The sequence below is a fragment of the Sus scrofa genome, chromosome 14 (genome assembly GCF_054392235.1).
Source record: "Sus scrofa isolate SSC_HxYL_T2T_F1_AM1 chromosome 14, Sscrofa_HxYL_maternal_Yorkshire_Landrace_v2.0, whole genome shotgun sequence".
Taxonomy (NCBI): domain Eukaryota; kingdom Metazoa; phylum Chordata; class Mammalia; order Artiodactyla; family Suidae; genus Sus; species Sus scrofa.
The window spans coordinates 24,465,953-24,493,572 of NC_139396.1; the positions used below are offsets into that span (position 1 = coordinate 24,465,953).

General features: G+C 39.4%; 1 protein-coding gene and 1 long non-coding RNA gene across 5 annotated transcripts in view; one reads left to right on the forward strand and one right to left on the reverse strand.

The window, feature by feature from the left end:
• ATP6V1B2 (ATPase H+ transporting V1 subunit B2) overlaps window positions 1-27,060 on the forward strand; it is a 29,021-nt gene extending 1,961 nt beyond the window's left edge. The window contains exons 2-14 of one of the 4 annotated variants that reach the window (XR_014826417.1): window positions 5,086-5,141; window positions 11,396-11,494; window positions 12,789-12,882; window positions 13,009-13,086; window positions 13,788-13,927; window positions 14,269-14,370; window positions 14,716-14,813; window positions 15,456-15,579; window positions 17,607-19,293; window positions 19,670-19,996; window positions 21,175-21,279; window positions 22,931-23,060; window positions 25,498-27,060. Coding sequence is in view for 1 of the 4 variants with exons in the window: in XM_003483379.5 (XP_003483427.1) it covers window positions 5,086-5,141; window positions 11,396-11,494; window positions 12,789-12,882; window positions 13,009-13,086; window positions 13,788-13,927; window positions 14,269-14,370; window positions 14,716-14,813; window positions 15,456-15,579; window positions 17,607-17,757; window positions 19,914-19,996; window positions 21,175-21,279; window positions 22,931-23,060; window positions 25,498-25,637 (1,400 nt within the window). In the remaining 3 variants the exon portion in view is untranslated. The remainder of the gene's footprint in view (window positions 1-5,085; window positions 5,142-11,395; window positions 11,495-12,788; window positions 12,883-13,008; window positions 13,087-13,787; window positions 13,928-14,268; window positions 14,371-14,715; window positions 14,814-15,455; window positions 15,580-17,606; window positions 19,294-19,669; window positions 19,997-21,174; window positions 21,280-22,930; window positions 23,061-25,497) is intronic. The other 3 variants (XR_014826418.1, XR_014826419.1, XM_003483379.5) reach the window with 3 other exon arrangements.
• On the reverse strand, window positions 1,586-7,667 carry LOC146396414 (uncharacterized). Its single transcript, XR_014826433.1, has 2 exons — window positions 4,065-7,667; window positions 1,586-2,967 (listed from the first exon to the last, which is right to left on the reverse strand). It is a non-coding gene; the product is annotated as an uncharacterized LOC146396414 (long non-coding RNA).
• Window positions 27,061-27,620: the final 560 nt, after the last annotated feature.

The following is a 27,620-nucleotide window of genomic DNA, read 5'->3' on the forward strand; positions in this document are numbered from 1 at the left end:
GTCGGGGTACTTGCGTTGAGTTTCCATTCTGTGTCTGGGTTATTCTAAAAAGCGCAAATGGTACCAGACTTAGGCTAACAGCTAGCTGCATTTGAATATCATCTTTTTCCTATATTGCCACAGTCTTACTTCTAGTTAATGCTTTTAATTTCTTCTGAATAAATGTTGATTAACTTCTTAATTTTTCTAAAGATTGATGATACCATCCTAGGTTAAAAAGTTATAGTTATTTAATTTGCGCTTTTTGAACAAAGGAATCAGTTCCACTGCACAGATTGGATCCTGTTAATTTTTTTAAATTCCGAATTATGAGACTGTTAACAAGAAATGGAAAATGAGATACACGGGGTTAAAATAATCTTGAGCACATTAGTTGAATTTCAGTGTCACAAGGAAAGAAAACTTGATTTCCTTTTAAACTTTGAACAAGGTTCAGTAATATACATAGAACTTTTGGATGTTAAACATTTTGAATTAGATAATCTCCATTGTGCTTGAGACCCTCGATCAGCTGTCTAAATCTTTCTTACTTCATGAAGCAGAGAGTCTTTTCGAGAGTCGAATAAAGGAACAGTGGCCTGCCCTTCTCTAGGACCTCTCCCTCCTTGCCCACTGCTCGAGGTGGGGTTCCTACTTTCGTTGCTCAATAGAAGGTGATTCTTCAGTTTTCCTTTTGCTAATAAGGTGTAGGCTAAAGGGCTAGATCTCTTATTGTGCAATGGCTTTCAGATTTTTCTTTGAAAATTTCACAATCGTTAAGTAGTGTTAGTCCTGTTGAATAATCTCATATCCTGCAGGAGGAAGAGGATGTCATCTGACAAAATGTGTGTTCCTTAACGCCTTTGTAGTTCAGGGGTTTTAAATGTTACTCCATAAATATTTATTGCCGGGTTGATAGTTCAGGATCAAAGATGTGACTTTGGGGAGGTAAATTGTGTTCAGCATGCTGTGTAAACAGGTGTTGCTGTGTTGTCAGAAATTCTTACCATTCCCTGCGGATTTAGGTTCTTGTTCATTTGGAACTTTCAAGGGAAAAGTGATCATTATTTCTAAGCATAGAAATATTTATGTAATTTGTGAATCAGTTTTGATTTTTTGAAGAGCAGCTTAGTGTCTTTGGCAGCTTTAAACTGTTGTCTTTTTGGGCTTTTGATAGTAATGGTAAGGCGCTCTGGCTAAATATTGTTGAAAGATAAAGGTGGTGTTTGATATTGTTTTCTGTGCTTGTTGCCCCACTTCCGCAGGTAGTTTTATTATTGTGGAAAGGAATTATAGTTTGTATATAAACAGTCATCTTTCTATATTTTTAAATAATACTGGAGACTAAAGGTCACCCTAACTTTAGAATTTTGGGGTGATGGTGGTGAGGACAAACATAAATTTCTTAGAGATGTAGTTTTAAGTGTCAAGTAGCTGTACCAGCCTTGCCTGCCTCCCAGTGTGCTCTTAAATTAAAGTGAGGGAAAACCTATCTGAAGATGCTCTGTAAAGTATGAAACATTTTGGTTTAGTAACATTTTTTCTTTAGTTTGGATTATAAAGGTTTTTTTTTTTTTTTTTGGTTTTATTAGGCCCGCGCCTGTGGCATATGGAGGTTCCCAAGGCTAGGGGTCGAATTGGAGCTGTAGCCATTGGCCTACGCCACAGCCATAACAACACGGGATTGGAGCAGAGTCTGGAACTTACACCACAGCTTAAGGCAATGCCGTGTCCTTAACTCACGGAATGAGGCCAGGGATTGAACCTGCATTCTCATGGATGCTGGTCAGATTTGTTTCCGCTAAGCCATGATGGGAAATCCCAATAATATTTATTAGTTTAGTTTGTCCCAATTTAATTTATTTTTTTTATTATTTTTTTTTTTAATGAGAGTTGCAACATTTATTTCAGTTTCTTGTTTCTTTTTTTCTTTCTTTCTTTCTTTTTTTTTTTTTTTAACCCCACCCATGGAACGTGGAAGTTCTGGGGCCAGGGATCGAACCTGTGCCACAGCAGTGACTCGAGCCACAGTTCGGGAATGCAGGCATCCTAACCCACTAGGCCACCAGAGAACTCCCCCCAATTTAATTAAAGCAGTCATGTTGCTTAACCTGATTTGTATCCGAAATGGTCTCCTTATGCTTCATGCTTTCCATTGAGAGAAAACTGCTGAAGCGTGTTCCTTAGATTCTCCCTTTTCTGCTTTAACTCTCCTAGTTTCTACACTCCATTGGAGAAAGACTGTTTTTCAGTAATGATAAAAGAGTTCCCCAGAACACAAAAAATGACCAATTCTGTTTTAGAATTTAAGCTGCAGCACAGAGTTAAAGAATAAGTGACTTGAGCCAGACTGTGTTACTTAGGCAAGTTACTGTGTTTCTGAGAATCTTTTTTCTCTTCTAAACCTTGGCATGGTATTAGTTAACTCATAAACCTGTTATGGAGATTAAGAAAGAATTCCTGACAAGTGCTTATGTGTATGGTGGTGTTGGTGTAAATCAGTTAATTCAAAGGGTTACCTACTGGTTTTTTTAAAAGTCCATATACATTGAGACTGCTTTTAGTAAAGCAGAATCTTGTCTTCCATGGTAGGAGTCAACTTGATTCACTCTTTCCAGGAAAAGCAGTGACTGACTAGTGTTTCTTTTTCTTGGTCATGCTTTTGCCTTGTGACTGGCAAAACTTCATAATTTTGAATGAGCATAAATTTAAGCCTGGGATTTCTGAAGGATCATTGTTGTAGAGATTTGAAGTTCAAAGGAAAATTTCAGAACCTGAAGCATTTTACTTATGTGACATTTTATTCAAAACAATTGCTTATAAATCTCAAACTAGATTTCCCCTACCCCTCAGGCCCATTCCCTGCTCCTATTTCCAGCTGTTTAAATACAGGTTTTGAAAAACTGTTTCTATAGGTTTAAAAACTGGGTGCTAAGAAAACACATTTCTTCATTTTTTTCTTTTTTTTGTCTTTTCTAGGGCCACTTCCTGCAGCATATGGAGGTTCCCAGGCTAGGGGTCTAATTGGAGCTGTAGCCACCGGGCTACGCCAGAGCCACAGCAACTCAGGATCTGAGCCACGTCTGCGACCTATACCACAGCTCACGGCAACACCGGATCCTTAACCCATTGAGCAAGGCCAGGGATCGAACCCACAACCTGATGGTTCCTAGTCATTAACCACTACACCACGACGGGAACTCCGAAAACACATTTCTAACTTAGCTCATTTTCACATCCACATAGCAATTTTAGAAAACCATTGAAAAACAATATTTGGATTCTTAAAATGAGAACAGTGGGAGTTCCCGCTGTGGTGCAATGGCATCAACCATGTCTCTGCAGCACCAGGACACAGGTTCAATCCCCACCCCTGCACAGTAGGTTAAATGACCCGGCATTGCTGCAGCTGTGGTATAGGTCACGGATTCGGCTCAGGTCACGGCTGTGACTCATCTGATCCCTGTCTCAGGAACTCCATATGCCATGGGACAGCCAAAAAAGAAAAAGTAAAATGAGAACAATGAAGAAATTGTTTTAGGGGTAGGACTTACTTTTAAGAGTATTATATCATTTTAAAATGGGAGGATTATCATAAAGGTAGCAGGAAATGTGACAGCTGGGGTCTTCCTAATAATCTTGCAGGGATGACCCATTTTTTTACACCATTCAAGTAACTTTTAAAATTTGTGACTTGCCTTTTATCTAAGGTTAAAAAAAGAGAGAAAGAGAGAGAGAAATTTAGGGGCCTCTGCTGAGATCATTACAGTGTCCCGAGTGCTTGCTTGCCTGCTCTGTCTCAGTGTTGCTTCTCAGTATTATGTCCTGGTCGAAAAAATTGTGTTTCCAAATTCTGAAGCCCCTTGAATGGATAGACTGGTTATTCAGTGGTTTCCTCATTCTTGGGAGTCCACATTCGTGCCAGAAATTTCTGTCCAAGATCTCGTTAAGAAATCAGGCAAGTAAGGAGTTTCCATTGTGGCTCAGTGGTAGTGAACCTGACTGGTATCCATGAGGATGTGGGTTAAAGGACCTGGCATTACTCTGGCTGTGGTGTAGGCCAGCAGCTGCAGCTCCTATTTGACCCCTAGCCTGGGAACTTCCATGTGTCACAAAATGACAAAAAGGAAAAAAAAAAAGAAAGAAAAATTAAGCGAGTGAAAAATTCTCGATTGTTGACAGCTTTTTCAGTTTTGGGGGGCCTTGTAAACATTTATTTATTTCACTTGTTTTCCAGCTTTTCTGATTATGAAATTTTGTTATTTCCAACATTTTTAGAATTGCCTTTCCTGAGTTTTATGATTTTAAGCCTGATTACCATTAATTACACTTGATATGTATGTAGGTGTGATGTGGTTCAGGGATAGTTGCCTCCTCTTTCCTAAATGAGGGATTTGGGTAGTGTGTTGGTAGAGCGTAATTTGCAATAGAATATATAAGCCTCTGCACTGATGATGACATGTGACTTCTTTTTTTTTTCTAAGGATATTTTTTCTTATCTTATATGATCTCTAGCCTCGCATTCCACAGCACACTCCCCCTTCATAAATTTTCTTCATAGTTTTTATGATACCATTTAATCATGGCTTTTTATCTTAACAGACTACATTTTCTCACATGTCCTTTGTAAGTTTTGTCATGTCTGCTTAAAGTTAAGGATTCCTTTCCCCTTCCCTATCTACTTTGCTAAGTGCCACCTCATCTATAAAGCTTTTTCTTTTCTCTGCAAAGTAAAAACCCTTGCTGGGTTTCCCCGCCCTCCCGCAGACCCTCAGCATACCTCTATCAGAGCTCTTAACTCCCTCTTTTCCGTATCACATTGGAACTCTTAGGGGAACTCCCTTCTGTGCCTTTTTGTATCCTGGGTCTTTGAAACAATGTGATTTAGAGTAAGGATTTAGAATGCTTTTGGTTGGATAAAGGGGGATTATGAAAAGTAGTACCGATGCAGGCATATTTTATAATTCAATGAAAATTTTCATAACTGAGTGCTTCATGTAATAATAGATGTGATAGAATAGAGAGGGGGGTTTTGGTAATACCAGAGAGATGATTTATACTGTTGTCCTGTTTGACTAGAGCTGACTCTCTTGTGTTTCTTTTCAGCCTACAAGACAGTATCAGGAGTCAATGGTCCACTAGTCATCTTAGATCATGTTAAGGTAATACTGCTGTCGTTGTTATCTAACCACGTATGAAGTTAAAAGCATGATATTGAGCACTGTTTAGTATACTTTAAATTTTTTGTTGTGACTTTTAAGCCACCGTCCCTTGGTCCGAACGTCAGTGCTATATAGGAGACAGAATTTTAGATAAAAATCAGAAGATCTGATTTTAGTACTGGATCTTTTGTGGATTCTTTTGTGGCCTTGAGTCCCTCATCTCCAGAATTTAAAATTTTGTTTGTTTGTCCGTCCTATTCACAGGTTTATTAGGAAAACAACAATGATATTTATGAGAGTTCTGTGACTTGTAGGATATTATAAATATGTGGTATCTTACGGCTCTTGTCATAGACTACCACATACTCTAACTACTTGCTATAGCATTTGCCTTATTTTCTCTACTAAAATTTAAGGTCTTTGAGTGAATAAACAATGCTAAAAGTTATAGGATATAGTCTGTAATTGAATACCCTGGATAAAGCCTCCTGCTTGAGCTCTGTGATTAAAATATCTTCAGAGGAAATAATTTATATAATATGTTCTCTGGAACAGTCTGCACTGGTTGTTGTTGGGTGGATTGAGAGAAAGGTACACAGTTACTAGTTTGTTGAGAGAAGTAATGATGGAAGGAGGTTTGGCATGCGGCCCCTCTGGAAGCAGAAAATGAATTGAAAAACATTTCTCAAAAGAAAGAGCAAAGTGCATTGTCTCTTCAGCTTTACAGTATACGAATTAATCTCAAGATTAAGCATATAGGAGTTCTTGTTGTGGCTCAGTGGTTAATGAACCCGACTAGTATCTATGAGGACGCAGGTTCAATCCCTGACCTTGCCTAGTGGGTTAAGGATCTGGCATTGCCGTGAGCTGTGGTGTAGTTCGCAGCGCAGACGAGGCTTGGATTCCGCAAGGCTGTGGTGTAGGCTGGCAGCTACAGCTCCAGTTCAACCCCTAGCCTGCAGCACCTCCATATGCTGCGGGTTCAGTCCTAAAAAGACCAAAAAGATTAAGCATATAGCTTACCCTGGCCACAGTTTCGTTATAATATGTAGTTTGACTCAAAACCTCAATATTTAGCACTAAAGTTGTGCAAGGTTTTAGGCAGGCGCCTGTTAATGTTTTATGAAAGAATGGAGTATACTTTCTTTTTTAGCTGTACCTGCAGCATGTAGAAGTTCCTGGACCAGGATCAAACCCATGCAACAGCAGTGACCCAAGCCACTGCAATGACAATACCACATCCTTAACATGCTACACCGCAAAAGAACTCCTACACTTCTGTATTTTGAGGAAGTATAGAAAGCATTGTTTCTTTGTCCTTTGTTTCTTCTTCTTCTTCTTTTTTTTTTTTTTTTTCCAGTTTTACTGGGGTATAGTTGATTGACAATATTGTATTAGCTTCAAATGTACAGCAAAGTGAATTGGTTATACATATACATATATCCATTATTTTTTCCCACATAGGTTTTTATGGAACACTGAGTAGAGTTCTCTGTGCTATACAGTGGGTCCTTGTTAGATATCTATTTTATATCTAGTAGTGTGTATATGTGAATCTCATCTTCCCAGAAAAAAAGTATATTCCATTTTATATTAGGGAAGATTTTCGTTCCTGTTTTAAAAATACTAAACTTTTGTATTAGTAGATATACTTTCGAAAGCAGTTAAAATATTCACATTTCAACTATGTTAAGCACTGAACTCAGCACTAAAAATTTATAAGTACATGAACATCTAATTGGTAAGTGCTGTGGAGGGTGAGGGCAGGAGGCTATGAGGGTAACAGAAAGAACTTAGGAAACATCTTAGAGGAAGTCATCTTAAGGAAATGACTTTTCCTTTAAAAAATTTTTATTGGATGTTTGGGGTATAGCTCTAGCTGAGGAAAAATGGTAAGTAAAAATTTATGTACTTGTATGAGTGGCTTTATACTGCCAGATGTAGAGTGCTTTTTTTTTAACTTGAAGCATACGCAGAGGATCAAGGAACAGAAATTTTATGTAGATCATAGCAGAATAGAACATGATGGAGACTTCTGCTGTCTAACTCATTTTATGAAGATAGCACATCTTTGATTCCCAAGCCAGACAAAGGATAGTATCAGGGAAAAAAAAAAAAAAAAAAAAAAAAACAGTGTAGCTATTCTCAATTATAAGCACAGATTCCAAAATTCTCAATGAAATGTACGTGTGTGTTGGATAGTAGCAAAAATCAAAAGAATTATGGGGATACCTGTTTTCACCACCACTATCCATCTTTGTTCCATCTTTGTGCTTGGACCCTAAGCAGTACTGTGGGGAAAGAAAATTAGAGGATGAAGGGATTAGAAAGGAAAAGCCACCGCTGTCATCATTTCTTGGTGATATGATTAACACTAGTCCTTCGGTGAACAGTGTTGGAAACAATGGTGTAAAACTGTTGCTGGATGCAGGATCAGTCTGTAGAAACCAGCAGTGTTTTGTATAGCAGAAGTAGTAACTGCTAGAATAGTTAGTAACTTTTTATAGAAAACTGCCAGGCTTTGTTAAACGACATAAAAGAAAACTTCAAATAAGTGGAGATGCCACATTCATGAATGAAAAGACTCAGAATAAAAAAAGATGTTCAGGAGTTCCTGTTGTGGTGCAGCAGAAACAAATCTGACTAGGAAGCATGAGGTTGCGGGTTCAATCCCTGGTCTCACTCAGTGGGTTACGGATCCCGCGTTGCTGTTAGCTGTGGTGTGGGTTGAGGATACAGCTTGGATCTGAGGTTGCTGTGGCTGTGGTATAGGCTGGAAGCTGTAGCTCCAGTTCGACCCCTAACCTGGGAATCTTCATATGCTGCGAATGCAGCCCTAAAGAGCAAAAAAAATTTTCTCTAGGTAACAAAATCAGTTAGAGATAGAATACTTCAGAATAAATGCTTGGTGTGGGAATAAGCAGATATTTCAGTGGAGCAAAATTAAGATTTTCTTTTTTTTTTTTTTTTTTTGGTTGATTTTTAGGGCCACACTTACAGCATATGAAAGTTCCCAGGCTATGGGTCAAATTGGAACTGCAGCTGTAACTCTACACCATAGCCATAAAAACAATGGATCTGAGCTGCGTTTGCGACCTACACCACAGTTCACGGCAACGCCAGATCCTTAACCCACCAGTGAGAACAGGGATCAAATGTGCAACCTCACGATTACTGGTTGGGTTTGTAACCTACTGAACCACAACGGGAACTCTAGATTCTTAAAACTAGCTCTCTTCATACCTGAGAATTTGACTTGGTAAATGATAATGGCTGCATTACAAGGCAATGGAGGACATTTTGTGCTACTCAGTATTTGGCTTTCTGTATGAAAAAAATAAAAATAAAAATGAGAAAAATAAGATTACATACCAAAAATAAATCCAAATGGATTAGAGACCTAAACATGAAAAACCTATTAGAAGACAATATATGTGTATGTATAACTTTGCTGTACACCTGAAACTAACACAATACTGTAAATTAGCTATAATATAAAATTAAATTTTAAAAAAGAAGGCAACATTGGGAGTTCCTGTCGTGGATCAGCAGAAACGAATCTGACTATTATCCAGGAGGACGCAGGTTCAATCTCTGTCCTCACTGTGTGGGTTGAGGATCCGTCGTTGCCATGAGCTGTGGTGTAGGTCACAGACACAGCTCGGATCTGGCATTGCTGTGGCTGTGGTTTATGCCGGCAGCTGTAGCTCCGATTTGACCCCTAGCCTGGGAATCGCCATATGCTGTGGGTGTGGCCCTAAAGAAGAAGAAGAAGACAATGTAGAAGACCATTTTTATGACTTCAGATTGGAAGGTTTCCCTACACAAGAAACAAAAGGCACAAATCATAAAGGAAAACAAGTCATTTTATTACAAAATTTTCTGGATGATGATACCATAAACAGAATTAGAAGACAAGAAACAGACTGAGAGCAGATATTTGCAAAAGAACTAATATATAGAATCTATGAAACTTACCTAAAAATAAATAAGAAAAAGCAGATCCAGCTGAAAAGTGAGGAATTACATATAGGAAAGGAAGTCTGAATTGTCAGTAGATGTGGAAAGATGCTCAATATTAGAATCAGGAAAATGAAGTAATATTTTTCACTTGATCAAAAATGGTAAAAGTTAAAGTTTACTAATGTAAGATTGGCAAAGATGTAGGGAAAAAATACTTTTCTATACTACTAGGGAGATTGTAAAGTAAAAGTCCCTTTGCAGAGTAATTTCGGAAAAATAAAGGATACAGCCTGTAGCTCACCACTAGGAACCAGATACTTTGGAGAATTTCAGGCCCACCTGTATGAGGAGCCACATGTGAGAAGTTCATTGCAGCATGTTTGTAATAGTAAAAATTTAGAACAGCCTTGAATACGAGTGGTAGAAGAACAGCTGAATAAAATGTAGTATCACTTGGAATTCTCCTTGTGGCTTACTGGTCACGAACCCGACTAGTATCCATGAGGTTGTGGGTTTGATCCCTGGCCCCACACAGTGGGTTAAGGATTTGGCATTGCAGCATCTGTGGCATAGGCCGGCAGCTGAAGCTCTGAGTTGACCCATTGCCATTGTCTGGGAACCTCCATAGTGCTGCGGATGTGGCCCTAAATTAAAAAAAAAAAAAGTAGTGCCATTTGAGTTTATTTTAACCATAGCTCTTCTGACATTAATTCTAAGATGCCCATTTATTCACATTAGCCTTTCCAAAATCAAATATCCTACAATCAATGTAGCATCACAGATGCACACAGATGCATTGGCAGATGTTTTCCTTCTAATCACACAAAATATATATGTATATATATATATATATATATACATATATATTTTGTCTTTTTAGGGCCTCACACATGGCATATGGAGGTTCCCAAGCTAGGGGTCGAATTGGAGCTGTAGCTGCCGGCCACAGCCTACACCACAGCCACAGCAACTCAGGATCCAAGCCGAGTCTGCCACCTACACCGCAGCTCATAGCAACACCGGATCCTTAACCCACTGAGTGAGGCCAGGGATCAAACCTGCAACCTCATGGATCCTAGTTGGATTCATTTCCTCTTTGCCAATGACGGGAACTCCTCAAAAGAGTATATTAATAAAATAAGGTAAATATTACCATAACAGAGCCAAAACATAAGGTCAAGTGGGGAAAAAAAAGTTGCAGGATGATATATTTAGAATGTTACCATTTAGGTAAATAAAACACTATACAGTACATTTTTGGAAACATGCAATTTTTTTTTTTTTTTTTTTTTTTTTTTGCTATTTCTTGGGCCGCTCCCACGGCATATGGAGGTTCCCAGGCTAGGGGTCGAATTGGAGCTGTAGCCACTGGCCTATGCTAGAGCCACAGCAACGTGGGATCCAAGCCGCGTCTGCAACCTACACCACAGCTCACGGCAACGCTGGATCATTAACCCACTGAGCAAGGGCAGGGACCGAACCCGCAACCTCATGGTTCCTAGTCGGATTCATTAACCACTGCGCCATCACGGGAACTCCAAAAAATGCAATTTAAAACATTAAAGATGGATTAGAGGAATACATATCTGGTGAGGAGAATTAGATTTAAGGTGGGAATGTTAGCATTGTTTAATTATATTAGTAATCTTTTTTTTTTTTTTTTTTTTTTTTTGCTTCCTAAAGCCACATCCACAGCATATGGAGCTTCCCAGACTAGGGGTCTAATCAGAGCTACAGATGCCAGCCTATGCCACAGCCACACCAGATCTGAGCCATGTCTTCAGCCTACACCACACCTCACCCCAAATTCTTAACCCACTGATCAAGGCCAGGGATCAAACCCACAACCTCCTGGGTCCTAGTAGGATTTGTCTCTGCTGCATCATGATGGGAACGCCAGTAATTATTCTTTAGTTGAATTTTATTCCTATCCTCCCAGAGCACAAGGTGACTACATAGCCCAGAAACAAACATCATTTCTGAGTAGTGGAAACATGGCTATTTATGAGTTTAGTCTCTTTCTATAGTCTCAAAACTTTAAAACATACACACAGAAGGAAAAAACTTACTTCCTATGTTTTCATAGATTTACGATTCTTCCCTCTGTACCTTATGCTGTGTTTACCAGTATGTGTGCCAGTGACAAGTGTTTTAAGGACTTAAACTACCGGAGGATACTCTAAATTCTTAGTATACACTTGGTGTGTTGGGGAGGTGGAGGGATGACACATGCATTTTGAGAAGCTTTTAAAATGTTGGTTATTGAGCTTTTATTTTTTTTTCCTATTTAGTTTCCCAGATACGCTGAGATTGTGCACTTGACACTACCTGATGGCACAAAGAGAAGTGGGCAAGTTCTAGAAGTCAGTGGTTCCAAAGCAGTGGTTCAGGTAAGCATCACTTTCAAATCCTGGCCAGTTGAACTTTTTTCCGATCACAAAAAAACATGAGAAACACCAATAGTTTTTCTCTAGTGATTATTACATAAGAAGATGGATTTTCCTCAACTGACAGGTGGTGTGATGTCTTGATAAACCCATCCTAAGTTGAAAGTATCCTAAGTTGAAAATGCATTTAGTATGTGGAAGCTACCAAACCTCATAGCTTCACTTATATTAAAAGTGCTCAGAAGACCTAGCATCTAGCTGTGTAAAATCATCTGACACAAAGCCTGTTTTATAATAAAATGTTGACTATCTTGTGTAATTTATTGCATACTGTAGTGAAAGTGAAAAACAGCATGGCTCTGTGGGTACAGAATGATTGTAAGTATATATCAGTCATGGTGGTGTGACTGGCCTGGGGTCGGGGTAGGGGGAGCCCAAAGCTTACTGCTGCTGCTGTCCAGCCTCTCAAGAGAGCATTGTGCCACACAAGCCCAGGAAGAGGTCAAAATTCATAACGTGGAGTACAATTTCTACCAAATGCGTATTGCTTTTGCACCATTCATAAAGGCAAAGAATCTTAAGTCAGGGACCCTCTGTATCTTCAGAGATTGAATACTGGCTATGAGGGAAGAAAATTGTTTTTTCATGTTTTCTTGCCATATGTCAGCCACCTATATCCATTCTAGCCCAGTACTCCACTGGCAAAATGGCCTTTTTTCCCTCTCTCTTTCAATGGATAAAATGAAACAGATAATCATGTAGAAGGAGGGAGATGAAAAGCAGATTTCACAGCTCACAGCATATTGGATGAAACCAAAACAAGATCTGAGTCTTTCTTTAAATTGTCTGTGATAATTCCTAGTTTTTAATGTTAACTGACCTTAGGAAATGCCAGTTTTCTCAAAGAATGTGTTGCCCTAAAAAGTAATCTAGAGCACAGATCAGCAAAATTTTTGTAAAAAGCTAGATAGTAAATGTTTTAGATTTTGTAGGTCTCTGATGCATGTTTTTAGGCTTTCTCTTCCTTCCTTCCTTTTTTTTTTTTTTTTAAACAACGCTTTACAAATGTAGAAAACCTTCTTAGCTTGTTTGATGGATTTGACCTGTAGGCATGACCCTGGTTAAGAGGTTGATAATTTGGTTCATTACCCACCACGGACACTTCTTCATTCATGATATTGAAAATAGTCACATTTATATATTTTACTTTATAAGGGCTGTTTAACAGACAGATAAGTTTTAAGTGCTTATAATCTAAATTTCTTTTACCCTTCTGTTTATTTTTCTTTCCTGATAGGTATTTGAAGGGACCTCAGGCATAGATGCCAAGAAAACGTCCTGTGAGTTTACTGGGGATATTCTCCGAACACCAGTGTCTGAGGATATGCTTGGTAAGCAGATATTATTATTCATTGAGCAGAGATGTTTCCTTTTTAACATATTTCCATGAAGTTTTTTTAAAGATTATGAGTATTTGAGCCATTGTCCACTCTGTGCTGTCTTGTTATGTTGGACAGGTCGGGTATTCAATGGATCGGGAAAACCCATTGACAGAGGTCCTGTTGTACTGGCTGAAGACTTCCTTGACATCATGGGTAGGGGCAAAAAATGGACTTCTATGTTTTTGGGAAAATAACATCTATCTTATATCTTTGCCAGATGGAGAGTGATTTTTATGATATTTTAAATAACCAACACACTCCACATTTAATTATTTTGTTTATTATTTAATAAATTGATTTTTCCTAGAGATTATCGTAACATTTTATATAAAATACCTTAAGATACTGTAGAATATCACTAGTGGATTCCCCGTCATGGCTCATTAGTAACAAACCCTACTAGTTCAATCCCTGGCCTCACTCAGTGGGTTAAGGATCCGGCATTGCCATGAGCTGTGGTGTAGGTCACAGACACTGCTTGGATCCGGTGTTGCTGTGGCTTCAATGTAGACGGATAGCTACAGCTCCAATTGGACTCCTAGCCTAGGAGCTTCCATATGCCGTGGGTGCGGCCCTAAAAAGACAAAAAAAAAAAGGTATCACTAGGGTATATCTGAAATGTAAATGGTAAAGCTATGATGGCTTTGAAATTAGGATTTCTCTCTTATTTGCCAGACCTTACATTTCACTGTACTACCATATGTTTTGTGACTCTACGAAAGATTAATGGAAAAATATTTAAACAGTTTCAGATTCTAGAAATAACTGATTTTTTAAGATAGAAAGAAATGCTTTAAGTGGCTGTAGTCTTAATGTACAGACATATTAAAATTTTCCCTTTGGAAATGTATTAGGCCAGCCAATCAATCCTCAGTGTCGAATCTACCCAGAGGAGATGATTCAGACCGGCATCTCGGCCATAGATGGCATGAACAGTATTGCTAGGGGGCAGAAAATTCCTATCTTCTCAGCTGCTGGCTTACCGCACAACGAGGTGAGAAATGTGATCTGTTTGGGATGAAATTTAAGAAGGAAGAACTTCCAGATGCTTTACTGGAATGCTTCACTGTTAGTGAGAAGCCAAATAAAGGGTTTTCAAGCTAAGTAGCCAATGTTATTGTTTATGTAATCCAATTACATTGAATCTTTATCCATGTATATCTGACTTCTGCTTACTCTTATGACTCTGCAAAAATTACAAAATAATTTTGTTGGGTAATGCCCTTTAAGACACCTAAATTTCATTTGTGATTACAATTCCCAAAAGTTTGGGAAAAAGTTATTGTAGAAATATTATTTTATATTTCAACTCACTTCTTTTGCACTCCTCATCAGATTGCAGCTCAAATCTGTCGCCAGGCTGGTTTGGTAAAAAAATCCAAAGATGTGGTAGACTACAGTGAGGAAAATTTTGCAATTGTGTTTGCTGCTATGGGTGTAAGTATAATTTTTTTCCGTTTTAGTATGAAATATAAAATTACTTATATTATTAGAACAGTGTAGAAGACTACACATATATCATTGAATTTATCGCTAGCTAGAGAAGTTACAACTTGGCATTTTGGGCAAACAGTGGATTACTATTTAGCATTTGACCATGGAATATAAGAATAATTCTTTTTGTGCCAAAGCAGGCTGTTACTTTGTTGGTTTCTGTGAACAATTTTTGAGTACTTGAAACTTTAAAAGAAGGAACAATACAGATCTATAGGTTGGCCTTCACCAGAAATAAATATTGAGAATTTTTCTTCTCCCAGCACTGATGAAGTCATTGCCATTTAGGTAAACATGGAAACTGCCCGGTTCTTCAAATCTGACTTTGAAGAAAATGGCTCAATGGACAATGTCTGCCTCTTTTTGAACTTGGCTAATGACCCAACGTAAGTAAACAAATAGAGCTGTTTCTCTCTTCACATAGGCTTCTAGTAAAAAATGTTACCTTGGACTAGGGAGGTCAGATGTTATAATGAAAGTGACACAGGCCTGGCAATGAGATGACCATATTAAAATTCTAGCTCTGCTTTTTTGCAAGTTCTTTGGTTTGGGGCAAGTCGCTTCGGCTCTGAAGCTCAGTTTCTTCTTTCATAAAGTGTGATAAATACTACTTCTCTCACAGGATTGTTGTGCATATTAAATGAGCTAATAGTATAAAAATTACTTAGCATGTAGTCCATACTCAATAAACGACCTTTTCCTCTTACCTGCGCCTGGCCCCTGTCTCTTTCCTTCCTTCCTCCTCCCTCTCCCTCCCTCTCTTTCAGTTTTGAGAAGTTTACATATATATAGTTCTGAGAAATTATGGGCATTTACAAAGTAGTCAAACTATGTAGCACTAAATAATTCTTATTAGGTAAATACATAAAATAACTCTGCCTTACTTAAGAACTTTTAAAGTAATTGCTCAACCCTCCTCAATTTATGTAAACCTTTAAAGGGGAGACTGTACGATTATTTCTAGAATCATTTTGTTTTGTTTTTGGCCTTTTTGTTTGAGTGACACAAGGCTTGATGTTTCATTGCAGTATTGAGCGAATTATCACTCCTCGCTTGGCTCTAACCACAGCAGAGTTCTTGGCCTATCAATGTGAAAAACACGTATTGGTTATCCTGACAGACATGAGTTCTTATGCTGAAGCACTTCGAGAGGTAATTTTTTTCTTTTTTCAATTAAAATGGATTAATTTTCAAGGTTATCTTGTCCCTCTGCAAGTTTTCATTTTTTTAATCATGTTTTTCAAAATTCATTGCTCATATATTAGTAGAATACCTTAATCAGAAAAGAAAATAGAACTTCTGTCAGATTAGTTGAAACATTAGAGGATGAGATTTAATTTATTAGCCTATTTATCATACTGTCACTGTCTCCATTGATTAAGACCTGATTCTAAAAGAAAGTAAATGATGCCAGCTATTTAATCAGTTACTCTCTCAGGAAGTTCTGTTTCTGTCCAGACTGTCAGTTTTTAGCCCTTTTCAAGAATTTAATTTTTAATGTCAATTTTTATTTGTTTACATAAATGAAGACTATACTCTGGCATAGTGCTTCTCAGCACTTTTTTCCTTCAGAAAACTCAGTGTTTATTTAGAAACAATATAAAGATTCTAGCAGTTACCATCCAGATGTGTGGGGTGTTCTAATGCAGATTAGCTGAAAATTTGGTGAATTGCTCTTTAAATTTGTAAAAAAAGGGAAAAAGACTTTTTTTCTTTTTCTTTTTCTTTCTTTTTTTTTTTTTTAAGGGCCACACCCTCAGCATATGGAGGTTCCCGGGCTAGGGGTCGAATCTGAGCTCCAGCTGCCAGCCTACACCACAGCCACAGCAATGCAGGATCCAAACCTAGTCTGCGACCTACACCACAGCTGACAGAAACACTGGATCTCTAACCCAGTGAGCAAGGCCAGGGATCAAACTTGCATCCTCATGGATACTAGTTCGATTCATTTCCGCTGAGCCACTACAGGAATTCCAAAACTGGATTTATAACCCTCTGTGCCACAAGGGCACTTCCACAAGCCCTTTTTAAAAAATATTATTGTTAGATTCAATAGACGTATAATTGTTCTTTGGTTTGGGGCAAGTCGCTTAGGCTCTGAAGTTTTCACTGAAATTGCCACTGAAGTTTTCTATATGTTTATCTTGCCTCCTACATTATCTCCTTACACATTGATAAAAGCTGATCTGCAGACCACACTTTGAGTAGCACGGTTGGAGCATGCTCTTTTGGAGGTTCAAAGTAACACTTAAAAGTTAGGCTTAATGCTTTAGAGTTCTTGATGGTTGTAGATTAATGTGTATGCCTATGTTCTAGTGTGCATGTCACTAAGAAAAAGACCATTTATTACTATTCTTATTTCGTGCAGTGATCTAGGGAAGTTATCTATCTGGCCCTTGATTCCAGCTGTATCTGGGATTAATGACATTAACTTCCTCATAGGGTTATTGTGAGGATTAAATTATGTATGAAAAGTACACCAAATAATTTCTGATAGGTATTTCCTTCCCTTTTGATCTTTTCAGGATTAGCTTACATAAGCCTGGCAAGATCCATAGCATGAAGTAAATCTTGTGAAGTAAGAATGTTCTCTTAGTTTTGTTTTGGTTTGGTTTGGTTTTTAGTGCCATACCTGTGGCGTGTGTAGGTTCCCAGGCTAGGGGTTGAATCGAAGCTATAGCCACTGGCCTACACCACAGCCACAGCAACACAGGATCCGAGCCACATCTGCGACCCACACCACAGCTGACAGCAACACCGGATCCTTAACCCACTGAGCAAGGCCAGGGATCAAACCCGCAACCTCATGGTTCCTAGTTGGATTCATTTCCACTGAGCCATGACGGGAATTTCATCTCCTAGTTTTTAAAATGGACTGCCTTTTGATTTATAAAATTGCAAACAGATTTCCTTCCAGCAAGCTATTTGACGACATGTGTTAGGGCAGTATGATTTTAGCAAAAAACTTCCAGTCCCCCCCGTTGTCCACATTTTTTGTACCAGAATAATCTAAATTTATGTTGATAGATTTTTCTAAGTAACCTCTCAGAGATGATATTTTAAATGAACAAGATATTTCCAACTTTGTAATTTGGAGTATTCAAATAAACGTCTTTGTTAACCAAGCTTTAATTTTCATGCTCTGGTACGTGATACTCTCCTCCTTGGTTTACTGTCAGGTTTCAGCAGCCAGGGAAGAGGTTCCTGGTCGACGAGGTTTCCCAGGTTACATGTATACAGATTTAGCCACAATATATGAACGTGCTGGTCGAGTGGAAGGTAGAAATGGCTCTATCACTCAAATTCCTATTCTCACCATGCCCAATGACGGTAAGTTTTGTGTCTTTGGATTATAGCAGGCCTAATCATTGTAAGGACTTGGATTCTAAGAGAGAAGATCATCTTTTTGAGTTGAAATTCTTTTGAGAGTTCTTCCTCCAGAAGTTTACCTTACCTAGTGATTTGTTTCTAAATAAAATGTTTCATTTCAAAACTACCCATGATTATTACTATTTTATAGAAAACTTTTCTTGTGGTTTTAATTTCTTTTTTTCTTTTTGGCGGCCCTGTAGCATATGGAGTTCCCAGGCCAGGAATCAGATCTGAGCCACACTTGCAGCCTAAGCCTCAGCTGTGGCAGCGCTGGCTCCTTAACCCACTGTGCCAGGCCAGGGATTGAACCTGAGTCCTAGTACTCCCAAGATGCTGCCAGTTCCACTGCACCACAGTGGGAACTCCTTGTGATTTTAATTTTTTTTTTTAATTTTTTTATTAGCTAGTGTTTAATGTCTCTTGTTTGCAGGGCACTGGTCTAGATGTAAGGAATTTTTTAGAAAATTTATGGGCTCAACTTAATGTAAGCTACTCATTCTTTATGTGCACCAGTAATTTAAGGTAGCTTAAGTGCCAGATAAAGAGCACAAATAGTAAATGCCAAAAACTAGAGATAGAATGATCACCAAAGGCTTGTTAAAAATTACTTGGTTTTACCATGTGTGAAAGCGCACAGTGCAGGGCTTTGCCTGGGTGTATGTATGCCCAGCAGCTCCCAGGTGACACTCAGTCTTTCCCTTGTGTTAGTGTCTTTTGGTCCTTATCTCAGTTTTTCCAAAGCCCTTTCATAAGACATTTTCAGAAACAGTAATAACTGACTATAACTGAGCACTGTTGTGTTTTATAAGTATTAACTCACTTGCTTTTCATAGTGACTTTGAGGTAGATGCTCCCATGTGAGACACAGGAAGGTAAGTGATCCATCACGGTTAGGAAGGGGTAGCCTTAGAACCCAGGCAGTCTGAACACTGCCTCTGACCTGAAAATGATTTGCTCCAAGGAAGTATCTACAAAATTACGTTATGTGATTTCACAGACTTTAGAGATGTCCTGCTCTGTAGGACCTGTTTGGTGCTGCTTGTGCAGTGTTGCTTTATAAGTATTTTCCATGTTGAAATGCTTCATATCCATCTAGGATAGCTTATGGACTAAGAATGTTTTCTCAGTATACCTCAAATTGTCAAATCTCTGCAAGCAGATCTTGTGTTTAAAATGGAACTTTAGGAGTTCCCATTGTGGCACAGCGGAAATGAATCCCACTAGGAACCATGCGGTTGCAGGTGTGATCCCTGGCCTCGATTAGTGGGTTAAGGATCCAGCATTGCCATGAGCTGTGGTGTTGGTCACGGACGTGGCTTGGATCTGGCATTGCTGTGGCTGTGGTGTAAGCTGGCAGCTATAGCTCTGATTAGACCCCTAGCTTGGGAACCTCCATATGCTGTGGGTGCGGCCCTAAAAAAGCAAAATAAATAAATAAATAAAATAAAATGGAACTTTATATTTGGGGGAGAGATCACATAACTAGGAGCAATAGTACTTTTTATGAATATGGCTAGTTGTGTCAGCACATGTCTAACTATGCTATAATCAGGTAAGTTAAACTAGCCAATATGTTACCCTCTAACCACATTTGGCTGTTGAAATTCTAAAGTTTATTAAAATTAGATAAAGTTCGAAATAAAGTTTTCAGTCACATTTGCCACATTTCATATGTTCCGTAGCATCATTTGACCAGTGACTGCCATATTGGACAGCACAGATAAAGAACTTTTTTCCGTTTTCACAGAAATATCTTTCTTTTCTTTTTTTTTGCTTTTTAGGGCCATACCTGCAGCACATGGGGGTTCCCAGGCTGGGGGTCCAGTCAGAGCTACCGCTGCCAACCTGCACCACAGCCACAGCCACACAGGATCTCAGCCACGTCTGCAACCTACACCACAGCTCACGGCAATGCTGGATCCTTGACCCATTGTGTGAGGCAAGGGGTCGAACCTGCAACTTTATGGTTTCTATCGGATTTGTTTCTGCTGCGCCACAATGGGAACTCCACGCAGAAATTTCATATAGCACTATTTTAAGTAGTGCCGATTGACTTCCTGTGGGTTTATGTGAAGTGGACACTTGAACTAACAGCAGATACCTTTCTCTGGTAGATATCACTCACCCCATCCCTGACTTGACTGGATATATTACAGAGGGGCAGATCTATGTGGACAGACAGCTACACAACAGACAGGTATTTGACATTTGAGTGGTGCTCTAAGCTTACAGATCTGTTCTTCAGTTACTCTTTAGTGACTCTGACTTTGCTTTTAGGAGTTATTTCGTTTAGAATATATCAACTTGAGTTGTTTTTAATATGGCTTTTAAGTTGTCATTTCTGTAATACGGAAATCCTGGTGTAGATAAGAATGTCAGAATTAAGAATTAAATTTCCGCTTTTCTTCCTATGCCTTAAAATGGAGTCAGTTGTCTCAAAGAACTTTTTTGAGTCTTCCGTTCCATAATGGTATAGTCTACTAATTTTGTTATTAATAATTTAAACACATTTTTTCTTTTTTAAATTTTTTTAATTGAGGTATAATTGACATAACATTACATACACGTTTACAATGTAATGATTCAGTATTTCTCTATGTTGTAAAATGATCACATAAGTCCAGTTAAGATCCGTCACCTTACATTTTTTTTTCCTGTGGTGAGAACTTTGAAAAGCCACTTCTCTTCCAGCTACCTTTAAACATGCAGAACAGTATTGTTAACACACAGTCGCTATACCCAACACTGCATCCCCACTACTTAACTCATTTTATCACTGAGGGTTTGTACCTTTTGACTTCCCTCACCCTTTTTGCCCACCCTCATCCCCTGTCTCAGGCAGGGGTTTATTCTCTGTCCGTGAGTTCTTTATTTTTTCTTTGTTTTTTAGATTGCATATATATGAGATTGTACAATATTTACTGTTTTCTATCTGACTTCTTTCACTTAGCATGATGCCCTCAAAGTCCATCCCTGTTGTCCCAGATGGCAATATTTCATCCTCTTTTATGGCTGAATAATCAAAAACAGGTTTTTGTAGATGCCAGTCTCCAATGTCGCCATGGAGATATTGTTCATCTTTGTAATGTGTGATTTTATGAATCAGTTCAGAAGACTCAAATTTAGACTTGGTACTGTAGGCAGATGTTGAAAATTCAGCTTTTTAAGATAATCTTGTGCTGGATTTGATTCTCAAAAGAAATCTTAAGGTGTAAATTATCTCTTTCTTTTCTTACCAGGAAAAGATATTAGGGCTCATCTAGGAAACAAATGGCAGCAGTTCTGTGCAATTTGAGCAATAATCCTATTTACTACCAGTAAAGCTTAAATTTTATACTTAAATATGATATTTTTTCCCTTCCCATTCTACCCAAGATTTACCCGCCCATTAATGTGCTGCCCTCGTTATCACGGTTAATGAAGTCTGCTATTGGAGAAGGTATGACCAGGAAGGACCACGCAGATGTATCTAACCAGCTGGTACGTACGTCTGCAGGATGGTGTTGAAAGAAATGAGTGCTTTCTTTCTTAATTCATTCTTCTGCTGCCTCACACTTCTTTTTTTTTTTTTTTTTTTTTTTTTTTGTCTTTTTATCATTTCTTAGGCCACTCCCGCGGCATATGGAGATTCCCAGGCTAGGGGTCGAATCTGAGCTGTAGCCGCCGGCCTACACTAGAGCCACAGCAACACCAGATCCAAGCCGTGTCCTTGACCTACACCACAGCTCATGGCAATGCCGGATCGTTAACCCACTGAGCAAGGCCAGGGACTGAACCTGCAGCCTCATGGTTCCTAGTCAGATTTGTTAACCACTGAGCCACGACAGGAACTCCTGCCTCACACTTCTTGTCTTTCTTCCATATCACTTTTCTTCTGCCCCATCAAAGTTGAATTTTCATGTAGAGTGTACTATAGAATAGTGGACTATAGAAACATTAGTTAGAGCCAAGCAGTCTTTTTCATAAAGTTAAATACTGATAGCCAAAATTAAAAATCCTGTGCTTAGAGTTCCCATTGTGGCTCAGCAGTAACAAACCCAGCTAGTATCCATGAGGATGCAGCTTTGATCCCTGGCCTTGCTCATTGGGTTAAGGAGCTTTGGTATAGGTTGCAGACGTGGCTCAGATCTGGTTGTGTCTGTGGCTGTGGCTGTGGGGTAGGCTGGCAGCTGTAGCTCCGATTCAACCCCTGGCCTGGGAACTTCCATGTGCTGCAGGTGTGGCCCTAAAAAAGAAAAAAAAAATGTTATGTGTTTGAAACGTATATCTGATGGTATATGAGGCAGTTTTTAAGTAACATTAAGGCATAAGAGTGTTTTAAGATTTTATTAGTAACCTTAATAATTACAGAATATTTCTAAAAGGACATACTAGCTTATTCTTTGTGCAGCATATTTAGGCCATCACCGGAACACTAAAGGATACAGCTTTTTGTGTGTGTGTGTGTGTGTGTGTGTGTGTGTGTTTGTGTCTTTTTGCCATTTCTTGGGCCGCGCCCGCAGCCCGCAGCATATGGAGGTTCCCAGGCTAGGGGTCTAATCGGAGCCGTAGCCACCAGCCTATGCCAGAGCCACAGCAACGCAGGATCCGAGCCGCGTCTGCAACCTGCACCACAGCTCACAGCAGCACTGGATCCTTAACCCACTGAGCAAGGCCAGGGACAGGGACTGAACCCCCAACCTCATGGTTCCTGGTCGGATTCGTTAACCACTGCGCCACGACGGGAACTCCTAAAGGATACAGCTTTATATATTCTATGAAATCCTTGATTTCTATAGTCCTGAGATTGTACAACAAGCATAACTAAAGAGAAAAATACATATATTTTTCTTGAGTAGAAGTTAGAGATGAATTTCTCCTGTGGTCTAAGCTGTGATTTTTAAACATTCTATAAAATGTGAGCTCACTGGCATATTGAGGGAGCAGAGTGTCAGAAATGTCTATCTGTTACACACATGAAGACTCCTTTCTGAGTGATACTGCTTCTGATACTTGCATTTGAACTTGATGTGAACTGTGTTTGGAAAAAATGTGAAATCCTATGAAGACAGCTACAGCAATACTTATTTAGCCCAGACGACTGTTACCATTTATAAAATCTTATTTCCGTTCATATGAACTTTTTCTCTAGTATGCGTGCTATGCTATTGGTAAGGATGTACAAGCCATGAAAGCCGTAGTTGGAGAGGAAGCCCTCACGTCAGACGACCTTCTTTACTTGGAGTTTCTGCAGAAGTTTGAGAGGAACTTTATTGCTCAGGGTAAGATGACAATTTTCCTATGAACATAAATAGAATCATATACGTATTTTTAAGGACTTCTTTCCTAATCAGAGAGCCTTTACACTGGTCTCCACACAGTTTTCTTTCTGTAGAGAAGATGTTCTTCCAGCCGCCCATCGTGTCTTTGTTCTTCGCCCCTCTGCCTTTAACTCCTTTCTCCAGTCATTTAGCGCCTGTCTTATTTTTGCCCCTCCTTACAAGCCTTCTGTATTGCCGCCTCCATTGCCACTTCTCCTTGCTCTTCACCTTGCAGTGATCTCCTCTGGCTTTGGGAGTTTTGGACTTTTCCAGTCTATCTGTTTTCATCTCCCTGATTTCTGATCTCAGCTTCTTAATTGTTTATGTTCCCAAAGGCATAATCACCTGTTCTTTCAGTAGTTTTTATTCCACCCCCTCCCCAGCTTTGACCTTTTCCCTGTGCTGATGGCTGACTTGTTGTGTATGAGCTTTTACCCTCTTTTTGAAGCTCTAATTCCACATCTCCCCCTGGGATGCGTCTGTTTATGCCACCATCCCCTCAGGCTCAGCATGGTGGGAACCAAAGGATTTTCCCAGCTGACCACCTGCCCAGCAGTCCCTTTTCAGTGTCTGTCTACCTCTGGCATGACCACTGTCCTCGTTAGCCCAAGCTCAGGAATTCCTAACCTTCTTTTTTCTCCAGTCATCAAATTTTTGCTAATTGCATTGTTCTCCTCTAAAACATCTTATCCTGTCTGTTTTCATTCCTAGTACAATAACTTAAGCTGTTGAGTCTCAAAATTGAATATGCTTTTGAATCTACTGGGGATCTTGTTGAAATGCAGATTCTGATTCATTTCCATCTAGGTGGGGCCAGAAAGTATGTTTTGACAAGTTCCTGGGTGATAATTGAAGCTACTGATCTCTGATCACTCTTTGAGTCCTAAGACCTAGTCCACACTTTTGCCTCATCATCCCTAGCTATTAGTGCCAGCATTTTCACCAGGCTCCTGGACTCTCATTGCCAGAGGACAGTTTGTATTAATTTTACTGACTGTCACTCGATTATAAAGTCTATAATGGTTTTTATTACATAGCATGTGAAGGGGTTTCAGGCTGTTTTGTTTGGTCTCCCCCCCGGCACTCCTGCTGGTAGACTCTTTCTGATCTCAGTGGTACTTTTAAAAGGTATGTTCATTTTGGAATAAAGCATCAGACTACACACTTATAGAAAAGAGCTTAGGATTATGTGATACATTTTTTTAATTAACATTAAAATTCAACTATATGATGAATGGTTTTCTTTTTTTAAAAAATTATGCAGGACTTCCAGTCTTGGCTCAGTGGTAATGAACCCAACTAGGATCCATGAGGACGTGGGTTCGATCCCTGACCTGCTCAGAGGGTTAAGGATCCAGTGTTGCTGTGAGCTGTGGTGTAGGTCACAGACGCAGCTTGGATGTAGGCCAGCAGCTGTTGTTCCGATTGGACCTCTAGCCTGGGAACTTCCATATGCCGTAGGTGCGGCCCTAAAAAAGCAAAAAAAAAAAAAAAAAAAAAAATTATGCAGAACCTTAACACCTTAAAAAGATAAAAATTATTTTGGTAGAGAAAAGAAATAACTTCTAGCCAGTCTAATTTCTTAGTTAAAAAATGAGATGTGGAGTTTCCATCGTAGCTCAGATGGTTAACAAACCTGACTAGTATCCATGAGATGAGAACACGGGTTCAATCCCTGGCCTTGCTCTGTTTTCATTCCTAGTACAATAACTTAAGCTATTGAGTCTCAAAATTGAATATGCTTTTGAATCCTTGGGCTAAGGATCTGGCATTGCTGTGATCTGTGGTGTAGGTTGCAGATGCAGCTCTGATCCCCTCTTGCTGTGGCTGGGCGTAGGTGGGTGGCTACAGCTCCAATTCAACCCCAGCCTGGGAACCTTCATATGCTGTGGGTTCAGCCCCAAAAAAGACATAAATAAATAAGATGTATTTGCAGGACAAGGATGATTCTGCTATTAATAGTATTAATAAAAATAACAGCTTTGAAAACCACTGACCTATTCAGGTGCTTATTTGGCATTTAAGACCTTCTAAGTGTCTGTACTAACCTCCTTCAAGTCAGACTCTGTTCAACTGCTTTTCTCACTGCTTTGATCTAGCTTCCAGTGTTGAGCAGATTGTGTTTAAATCCCTCATAGTTGTCACGGCTTCGTGCACACAGCCTGATGTCTCCAGCCCTCTGGCCTGCTCCCTTTTCTCTGATTCCCAGAGGTGCTCCTTGTCTGTACCCTCACTTCCACCCTCACTCACATCCAGTCCTGGGAGACCTCACTGCTCTGTGTCTCTTCTTTTTACACCTCGTGATCAAGCGCTAGTCCCAGAACAGAATAAATTGTGAATAACCCTGATAGGTTGAAAGTGGTTGGCTGTCATTCATCCAATCTCAATTTTTTATAAGGTCCTTATGAAAACCGCACTGTCTATGAGACTTTGGACATTGGCTGGCAGCTGCTCCGAATCTTCCCCAAAGAAATGCTGAAGAGAATCCCTCAGAGCACCCTGAGCGAATTCTACCCTCGAGACTCTGCAAAGCATTAGCTGCTACTTCATCGCTGGCCCGATGCTCTTGTGAAATATTGGTTCTGTTTTCTTTATTCCTTTTGCACTCCCCTGTCCCCACCTTTGTGTTGGAGTTTACTGTGTTACCCTGTAATTAAAAACAAAGACTAGGTAACATATTGTGCCAGTGTTACAATGTTTTAAACTGCTAACAGACTTTAAAATATCCCCTGTTCAGGAAACCTGGATCTTCAATGCTTTGTTTAAAATAGCTGAGGGTTGAAGGTGTAGTTTTCATACTGATGTGTGGAATTATACATAGCAGTGTAGTTAGCTGCCTAGTGTCCTCATTATTTGGGTCTCTCAGGCCTTCCCTCTCCACCCACTCAAGAGTATCACTATCTAGGGGCTCTCCTGTGGCTCAGCAGGTTAAGGATCTGGCGTAGTCACTGAAGTGGCTTGGGTTGCCACTGTGGCTCGGGTTTAGTCCTTGGCCAGGGAATTTCCACATGCCCCACTGCCCCCCCACACACCCGAAAGAGTATCACTATCTAAAGTTAGATATGCTGTTATCTCCAAACTAGGGGCAGGATAGTGTCTGAAAGAAGCTTCCTCTCAGAACCAAGAGGCTCTGCTGAGCATTTCTTTTTAGATTTTCGTGTGCCTCTGGATCTTTGCTGCTTGAAGCAGATGGTTTTTTACTGTCCACCTGCTCTTTCCTATTTGATGAATAGATTTCCTTTTCCTCTTTGGTACGGCTAAGTTTCAACTCCTGTGTCTTCCTGTTCTCCCTCCCTCTGGGTAACACAGAATCATGCCGCTTTTGCCCAGCTGGCATTGATCTGATAGTAGTGAGATGCCTTGTCCTAATGATCTTTACTGGGTTTCCGCAGAAGAATCATAATTAAGATAATTAATAGAATTGTTGCTTGGAAAGAGGTGGGATACAATGTTTTAAGAAGAAAGAACAGCTTATATTGGTTCTCCATGTGGACACACTAAACAGTGGTTTTAAGTTTCCCGTGTTTACCACATGCTAAAGGTAAGGTGGGAACGAGAAAGCTCTCGTCTGTATGGATATTTTAAACTCTGTTAGGTAGTAGCCTTTGGAAAAGTCCCCTGTTTGGTCCTGCTTTCTGACCTATTTGCCTTTTCAGGGTAATCTTGTGGCACAAGTGATAGCATTTAAAAGCTTTAGCCTTTAATTCCTCCTTCCTGCTGCCAGCCCTGAGCTGTCTCTATGCACTTCTGACACGTCTACTGTTTGGTCTCTGTGTTCTTTGTTACTTGGGTGCAATAGCAACTTCTCTGTGCATTCCATCTTTCTTTCAAGTTGTGTAAAGTTCTTCACTTTTTTCTCTGAGGGGGTAGGGGGTGGGGGGAGGAGTCAGCATGATTCTATTTTAATGTAGAAAATGTGACCTGGATATCAAATGAAAATAAATATTAAATTAAATGGAAATTACCTAAAGTGACTCTGTATCTTCTAATCAGAAAAGCAAGAGCAACAAGCAAAAATATATAATTATATGCCTCTTGGATTCACAGTTTTGAGCATCATAACTGATATTGTAAAATCAGTCCCTGTATTACAGGGACATGGCCTGAGTTTTGTATCCTTCTGTCTTTTAGGCTGCCCTTGCAAGCTCTTTTCAGGAATATCTCTCCCAGTATGTTGTAGATTGATCCAAGGTTGGGAATTTCTAAAATGTTTTATAGCATTCTTGATTTTAAACATTCTCGGGACCTCTAGATCCCATCTGCCATGCATGAAAAAGGTAATAAATAGAAAATGAAATATATACTGAAGTAAGCCAAAACTTGATTCAAATAAAATATTAATAGATGTCCAGCATATTAAAGACGACATACCAGTTAAAGCACAAGGATGTGGCATCGTGTTTCTCTCCCCTCTTCAACTCAAAGTAACATTCAGGAGATGTAGGTAGACCTGTGTTCTGATTCCAGTGCTGCCACTAACTGTATGGTCTTGCTTAGTCATTTAATGGTTTGTGTTTTTTT